Consider the following 9,122-nt stretch of genomic DNA (forward strand, 5'->3'; position numbering starts at 1 on the left):
GCCAGTTTTTAGATACTTCTTAGTCATTATAAATATCAACCTCAAGTCCTTATTTGACAGCATAACATTTATTCTCAACCAAAATACTTGGTAACGTGAAATAGTTTTCATCACCAGAAGCAAATACTCATATAACCATAATATATTTCAGTTGTTTTATTTATAGAGTTACAATTATACAATGGTTGTATGAAATGAATTATAATGTAAAAAAGTCACAAAACTCTAAGGTGGCGTTTTGCGTTGTGTTTACAAAATTGATTTTGTTTTTTCAACATAGATTTTGCGTTTTTCAAAACTGCATTTTGAAAATGCATATATGTACATATTTTCAAATCTGTCTTTTCATAACAGATAAACACTTTTTTATCCTAACACTTTATTTTGCAAACACAATAATTAAATAATCACTTCGAGATATAATCTTAAACACCCTCTAATATACATATACATATACATAATATATAAATCTATATAATTATTAAAACAATAGGAATCCTAGCCTTCTAAAATTTTTTTCAATTTAAAGCTACTTTTAAAAATTGCCACATAAGTCTTTATCCTATGTGGCTTCTCTATATTTTTTTCACAATATAATAAATCCACTAAATTTTATTATATAAACATAATATTAGATTAAATATAAATAAAATCTATATATACACAAAAGTTAATAGAAAAACAAAAGTAAAAAATCAAATCCTATGTCATAGTAGAAACCGTATGAACTTAAATTTTATTTTTAAAATTGGAAAATATTTTATACTATTGGTTTTTAAAGTGTTCATATCTTATTCTACTATCATATTGTAATTATTTTTTATCCTTTTTTTGGTGGTGATTTTACGTTTTATAAAAACTATTTCAAGACACTTGCATCAATTACATGTTAATTTAACCTAATTTGAATCATAGGTTTGTTCTTAATTAATTGTAATTACCATTGCATCAATTACCTTTATATCAATTACTTTCAAATAAAAAAACACATTATATCAAATATAAAAGAAAAAGGGCATGTTTGTTTTTTTAACCGTTAAGTGACTGAATTGATTTAGTGACTAAATGGATAAATAATGTCTGTATGGATTAAGTCATTACAGTTATTTTTTGTTTATTAAGTCACGAAAACAAACACTTTTGATGACTTAATGGAATAAGTATTTTTTATGAAGTCGTGACTTATTTTATTAAGTCACAAACAAACACCACTTAAGTTTCATGAAACTATATTATTTGAATGAGTGTGATGAAATTCTAAGGGTGGACGGAGCGCCCTGGGGAGGGGAGGGGTACCGGTCCGGTACAGGTTGGCACACCGCGCCGACCCCCCGGTACCGGTGGGGTGGGGAGGGAATTGGGGAGAGCTGTCACGGTTGTGGTGCCGATTGATGAACGTTATATTTGACCGTTGCTTTTGTTTTGTTTTGTTTTTTTTAACTAGCTGCCATCGATGTATATATATAGTGTATATATATAGTTGCAGGTGTGAAGGAGAAGACGACCAAAGGTTCAAAAGGATAAGATTTTATACATATTTACATTTTACACCCTGGAGTATTAAGCTATTTATTAAATTAGCTAAAATTTTTCTTTTTTGTTTTGTTTAATTTTTTTAATAAACTATTATTATTTTTATTATTATTATTTGAATAAAAATAAATAGAAATCAAATTAAATAGAAAAGGATGGGGAGAGGAGGGGAGAGATGGCGAGGTGCTCCTAGCATTAGGGGTGGGGAGGGGAGGAGAAAAAAAATCGGGGAGGGGAGAGGAGGAGTGGGCAAGCTCTCCCCCACCCTAATAGATCACATATCACTTTGAAAAAATAACATATCGTTATGATTTCACATTACATTTACATTTTAACTTAATGTTATGTTTATTAGTATTGCATGAAGTATAATATGTGATATTTAATATGAATATTTTATAATATTTTTTTTGTAAATGCAAACATTTTCATAAATAATAAGAGTTATATTTTGGATTTATCTATTTCAATAAATGTAAAGATTTTCATTTTATGATAATATAGATTTATATGTACATGCTTAAATAATTTATAATTGTTAAAAGTTATTATAAATATTCATATAACTAAAACAACCTTTTTAAATATCTGCACATCGTGCAGGTAAAAGACCTAGTTATATATAATTTCCTATATAATATAATTCATTTATTAGTTACTTCAAAAAAAAATAAAGAATAAAAATAGCATGTCTAATAATTTAAATTTTAAATAGTTTAACAACCTCGATTTTTTTTTTATTTAAAGAAAGACAATTTTCAATTTTTCATAACAATAATAAAACAAGCATAAATAAAATCATGATTCCCAAATCATTATATCGTAAAGCAAAGATATACACAAATATTCTATTTATTTAACATCATTTTCAATCACCAACTCTTCATAGTCCTAGATAATACGAATGAAAATATACATACACAAAATATAAATACAGAAAAAAAAAAAAAAAAAAGGAACGGCCAAGATTAAATCTAAACAAAGATTGATGTAAGATTCTACCAACACAACATACAGAATGAATCTGGCACGTACGCTTTAATCCCTTATTCGCCTATAAATACTCATTCCCTACATCCTTCACTCCTCGCCCTTTCTTTACCTCCTTTTGCCTTCTGAAGAGCTCATTTAGAAGAAGAGGAAAAAAAAAATATATAAACTTAATTTAATTAATTAAACCCTAATTTCCGTCTTCTATTTCTCTTCTTTAAGGTAATTGGACTATACATATATATTCTGTATCTATATATATTTCTATCTTAGTCCTATTTGCCGGAACTTAGCTCCGGTTTGTTCGGTGCTTGTCAAACCCTAGGTCATATTTCATATGTATATACATACTCATATCTATTTCTGTATATATACATGTATATATATATATATTATATATGTATGCATATGAATTTGTAGTATTATGCATTAAGAGGTTGAATTAGGTCTGAAAATGATGTGAAATTGATAGCTAGCTGTTAAAAGTTGTTTACTTTAGGTGAAAAAATGGATGTTAAGTTGAGGTTTAGTTGTTGAAAATTTGTTGAAAATAGGTTGACATTGAATTGATTTGTTAGTAGAAAGATTTATTTTTATGATTTTTGGAATGATAATATTTTGTTAATAAATTAGTTAGATCTGATGTTGAACCTTAATTTTTTTTGCAAATTTGAACTAAAAATGGATACTTTAGTTACAGATCTATCATGCTTATGTCATGCCATATAAGGACCCCATATATATCCAAAAAGTTTTGTAATTTTGAAGTTTGGTTTTGTTAGATGTAACTTGCATGTTAGAGTAATTTATTTGGAGCTGATGTAATGTTAATTTTTTGAATGTATAGCTTTGATTAATGGAGACCTTCTTGTTCACATCTGAATCTGTCAATGAGGGACACCCAGACAAGCTTTGTGATCAGATCTCTGATGCAGTTCTTGATGCCTGCTTAGCACAAGACCCTGACAGCAAGGTTGCTTGTGAAACCTGTACCAAAACCAATATGGTCATGGTTTTTGGTGAAATCACAACCAAAGCTAATGTTGATTATGAAAAGATTGTTCGTGATACTTGCCGTGAAATCGGGTTTGTATCTGATGATGTGGGTTTGGATGCAGACAACTGTAAGGTTTTGGTTAACATTGAGCAACAAAGCCCTGATATTGCTCAAGGTGTTCATGGTCATTTGACTAAGAAGCCTGAGGATATTGGTGCTGGTGATCAAGGTCATATGTTTGGTTATGCTACTGATGAGACCCCTGAACTTATGCCACTTAGCCATGTCCTTGCAACTAAGCTTGGAGCCCGTTTGACTGAAGTCCGCAAGAATGGTACTTGTGCTTGGCTCAGGCCTGATGGAAAGACACAAGTCACTGTTGAGTACCATAATGACAATGGAGCCATGGTCCCTCTTCGTGTTCACACCATTTTGATCTCGACTCAACACGATGAGACTGTTACCAACGATGAAATTGCAGCTGATCTCAAGGAGCATGTGATTAAGCCTGTTGTTCCTGCCAATTACCTTGATGAGAAGACCATCTTCCATCTTAATCCGTCTGGCCGTTTTGTCATTGGTGGACCTCACGGTGATGCTGGACTTACCGGGCGTAAGATCATTATCGATACCTATGGTGGTTGGGGTGCTCACGGTGGTGGTGCTTTCTCCGGAAAAGACCCAACCAAGGTGGACAGGAGTGGTGCTTACATTGTGAGGCAAGCTGCAAAGAGCATTGTGGCTTGCGGGTTAGCCAGGAGAGCCATTGTCCAGGTGTCTTACGCCATTGGTGTCCCTGAGCCTTTGTCGGTGTTCGTTGACACCTATGGAACCGGAAAGATTCATGACAGAGAGATTCTGAAGATTGTCAAGGAAAACTTTGATTTCAGGCCAGGAATGATCTCCATCAACCTTGACCTTAAGAGAGGGGGCAACAAGAGGTTCTTGAAGACGGCTGCATACGGACATTTTGGCAGGACAGACCCCGATTTCACCTGGGAGGTGGTTAAGGAACTCAAATGGGAGAAGGCATAATAAGCTTTGTTTGTTGAAACCATTTGCTGCTAATAACCCTAAACCATATGCCTGTTGGCTTAATGATAAATGTGTGTTCTTTTTTCTTTTCTTCCTTTGTAATTTACAATAGATTTGTTTCTTTTTGTTTAACAAGAAGCTAAAACGGAAGGTAGAAGTTGTAGGGCCTATGTGGTGATATTTTATGTTACTATTTGGGGGCACTGCTACGAATATGAAAGATCTTTAGTTGCATCCATTTTCAATATTTCATTTGTTCCAACAATTTTGAACATCACTTGAAGACCAATCTAGTATCGTTGCAATTAATTCCAATAAACTGAGATTGCAGTTTATATATCCATTTTTTTAGATCAGCTAGCAGTTCTGTGTCTTTGTTATCAAATAATGTGCAAGGATTTTAATATCTTTTTAACTTCAGTTCTGGTGTCATGGATCTTTTACTTGGTTCTCAGGTGATGTGTGGTGTGGTAAGATACGTCAGAAATTTTTTCAGGAGACAAATTTAAAAGTTATTTGTTATATTTATCAGTCATATTTAAAAGTTTATATACAAAGATATCAAAATGGGCCCTTTAAAGATTTTGTTAACATCAAGTTTAATCATATTATCAAAAATCGGTGTTGAGAAAACCAAGTTTAGCTTATGTGAGTGCCGACTATGAAAATGTCTGTTTTTAACATCAACGTCGTTCATTGCAATTTTGGAACATGTGATGACCGATGAGTTGCATATATTAAACAATGAGTTAATTTTATATATATCCTTTCTAAAGCATAAAATATCATATTTACCCAAAACTTGCTTTAAGGCCATTGTACATCATGCTTTAAGCATGAAATAACAAAAGTACTTTTTCAACCTTTTTTATTATTATAAAACTAAAACAACTTAAACTTTTTACTCTACCAATAGAGAAATCTATTTCAAAAGTTAAAAGTAGTGCTTACAAACATAGTTGTCGACTTGTAACTTTTGACTGTGAATTTAAGAACTATGCTTACAAGATTAATGACTTTCGAAAAAGAGACTTATGACAACCAATGTGACATTTGTATTTATTTTTTTATAATAATTTTTTAAGATTAAAATTATAAATATATCTTTATATAAAAAATTTACATTGTACCAAAATTGGAGTGGGTGCACTTGCCCCCAATGCCCTCATTGTGTCTCCGTCCCTGCTAAGGACGCCCTTAGCCGTCTTTGAGCTCTCACATCATATCCTTATACATCCTTATAAATCCTTCAAATTTTATAATTTTATTTCAAACCATACAAACATCCTTACATATCATTTTACCTCCAACTAAAAACAAAAATATATTAGGTAAAGACACCTAATAGTATGCCTTTAGGTAAAGTGGCCAAGGATATCTAAAGACACCTAAGAACACCTTAGGACATCCCCATTGAAGATAACGTAAGACAGTTAATCGAGTTTTGAGATTTTTGGTCCCATTTTTGTGCGACGTAACCTGTAATTTGTATTTAAGAATGTTGGGTGTTATATTAATTGGTATACTCTAATGTTACAAACTTACAAGTCATTGTTAGTATTAGGAGCATGATGTCACTGATGTTTTTTTTTTTTTTGAACAGCAAGGACCGGATCACTGGTATCCAGACTAGATACTGTGGACCTAATACCTGATCCCCCCCCCCCCCCCCCCCCCCCCACCCGGCGAATGCTCCACGAAAGGCCCAAGAAACCTAAAGCCTTGTAAATCCCACGCTTGAGAGTATCAAACCTGAGACCTCTTGGACAAACGTCCGGATGTCTAACCACTGAGGTAATCAGTGAAGGACTTTGATAGTTGATCGTTGAAGCAATGCTCAAAGGTCAATCCGTCGTTATTAATCAATTTACGAGAAAAATGATATAATATCGTCTACCTCTTTAATTTGGTATGTTAAAAAAATGAGAAGTGATATTGCTACAACAAATTTTAGTCATCTACAACTAACAAAACCTGCATAATACAGTTGTACACTACATAATATAGCTTATACCTTTGTTGTGGATGACAAATTTTTATTGTATAAATATCACTACTATCCACTTTAAAATCTACCTTTTTCATTATAATTTATTCAAAGAAAATGTAGGAAATGATATTGGTATCAGTATTGTTATTATTATATTATCACATAATATAATTTTTATAACACATTATATAAGCTATTAAAACAGGTATGTGATAATTATATCAATAAATCATAAATGTGATACCAATATTTTTTTCTTTTCGTTATATTTGATTGTCTGCTATAGAGATGAAAGTATCTATGACTCTCACTTCATAAGTTAGCTACTCAAAATTTTAATAGTTTATGGCTGTTTTAAGTTTCACTTGATATTGAGCGTATGAAAAAGAAAGGTACCATAACCTCAACAATTATATTACACATGTTGAAATTACTATATTTTTTCTTTTACGTCTTTCCAATGTTAGATACTTTTCAAAACACGTTATATTAATAAAAAAAAATAAATCAATCGTTATAACCTATTAACTATAAACTACAAGCTAATTTTTTAAATATGTACATAATATAATATCTATATCTCTATCTACTACATTATATAGCATTTGTTCCTTCATTTTTCAACTTTAAGTAAGTGAAAACCTTAAAATACCTTGTCAATTTATTCACAATACTCTTAAAAAAAAAATCATATTCACTCATTTTTCTCCCTCTCCTTAAAGCTCAACCACTAATTTTTCACTCTCCTCCATAAATCATTTTAAAAATTTTTATCCAAAAACCATACATCGATAAATTATAAAAATTATATGGGTGTTCTTAAAATTCTATGCTCTTTCATTAGAGATGTCATTCGATATACTTTCGACGAATTTTTAAATCCGATGACGGAGTCTGTACGACTAAGGCATTTTGCTATCACACTATATGACTTATCACCGTCACTATCACCCCCACTATCTCCGTCACAACGCGCGGGTACTTTCTCTCGTACATTATAAAACATTTTTTCCCTTCATTTTTTCAACTTTAAGTAATTGAAACCCCAAAATACCCTTGTTATTTATTCATAATAACATTTGAATTTCAACCACTTATTTTTCTTACTTTACTCAAATCTTAAACACTCATTTTTCTCTCTTCTCCATACATTATTTTATTCCTAAATTAATTCAAAATCTTTTATCTTAAAAACTATACATCGATTAATTAGTACATCGATAAATTATAAAAGTTATATGGGTGTATAGAACATTAATTATATATTATGCACGTGTTTAGAATACATGCTAGATAATCCACTGACCACTATCCCAATAATAAAATACGAAAAAAGTTTGGTCATGAATCCTGAATGCGTTGATATTGGATTTGAATGACACGGAATGCATTGCGAGACATTTTGTCCTTTTGAGCTTTTTGGTAGTTGTGGTTAGAAAATCATTTTTGATTAAAGTTGATTGGTTTTGCTAATTTTTTAAAAAGGAAATGATATTGTCTTTTTCGATAATTATTTTCATAATCTAAATCGTAATCCAAATTTATTTATTTATTTACTTATTTTATTTCTATACTCCATTAATAAGCAAACTACCTCATCCCCTTTTAACACCTCTACCTTTAAAATATCTTTTATGCCCTCCTAATTTACACTACCCTATTTTTTCTCCATCACGCTCATTACAAACACATATGTTCATCCGATTTTCAATTTTTTCTCCCTCTCTCCTTCTCTGATTTTCTTCCCCCATAAACACCATCCACCACCTCCCCAAATACCACCATCCACCGCCGCAATCCACCTTCTATGTACGCTATCCCCCATAAACACCATCCACCACCGCTCCAAAAACCACCATCAAACAACCATCCACTGCCACCGGCTTATTTTTTTTTCTTTTTCATCGCCGCCGCCCCACAAACCACCGGCGTTTTTTTCTTATTCCCCGCTGCATCGCGCGGGTACAACGCTAATTATATTTAACATAATTCAGTTTCAACGTTATGAATGTGAGATTAACTTATTATAAAATGTATCGCTACTTTTTCATAACTAAACTTCCAACTAACTCGTCACTTTTTTTTTAACATTTGTGTCACGGAACGGTTAGCCGTTACATCCAATTGGGCAGACAGTAACTAACGACCGATCCACGAGTCACTTAAAACAAGGGATATCGTGAATGACATATTTTAGATAGAAAAAAAATCCCTATTGGATCATAATTTGACCAAACCTTATTTTTCAAAGTAATCAAAACGCTTTGTCAAAAAACTCTTTGAGGGTCCGAAAGTAGAGAAATAAATGTTAATTTAACATATGTACAATAATTCAAAAGTATAACAAATTATGAGTTTCGAGAGATTTCCCTAGGACCGCCACGAGAAACGATGCGAGGATCGCGAAAGTCTACCCAAGGGCTGTTAATATGGATCATTGAACGTATTTGGACAAAAAAGATATATATATATATAAAACCAAAAATTACGGTACATGTTCAGATTTTCATATAAGAAATAAGATCTTATATTCATACCAAACACTCAATTGTCATTTGTGTTTACTTCAAGAGATTT

At 31.7% G+C, this 9,122-nt stretch overlaps 1 protein-coding gene across 1 annotated transcript; it reads left to right on the forward strand.

Annotated features, from left to right (window-relative positions):
- Nucleotides 1-2,618: 2,618 nt before the first annotated feature.
- Nucleotides 2,619-4,802, forward strand: LOC122610094 (S-adenosylmethionine synthase 2). The gene is made up of 2 exons (XM_043783086.1): nt 2,619-2,745; nt 3,371-4,802. Exon 2 carries the CDS (start codon nt 3,380-3,382, stop codon nt 4,553-4,555), a length of 1,176 nt encoding a protein of 391 aa, XP_043639021.1. The 5' UTR covers nt 2,619-2,745; nt 3,371-3,379; the 3' UTR covers nt 4,556-4,802.
- Nucleotides 4,803-9,122: the final 4,320 nt, after the last annotated feature.

The sequence above is a fragment of the Erigeron canadensis genome, chromosome 8, assembly GCF_010389155.1.
Source record: "Erigeron canadensis isolate Cc75 chromosome 8, C_canadensis_v1, whole genome shotgun sequence".
Lineage (NCBI taxonomy): Eukaryota > Viridiplantae > Streptophyta > Magnoliopsida > Asterales > Asteraceae > Erigeron > Erigeron canadensis.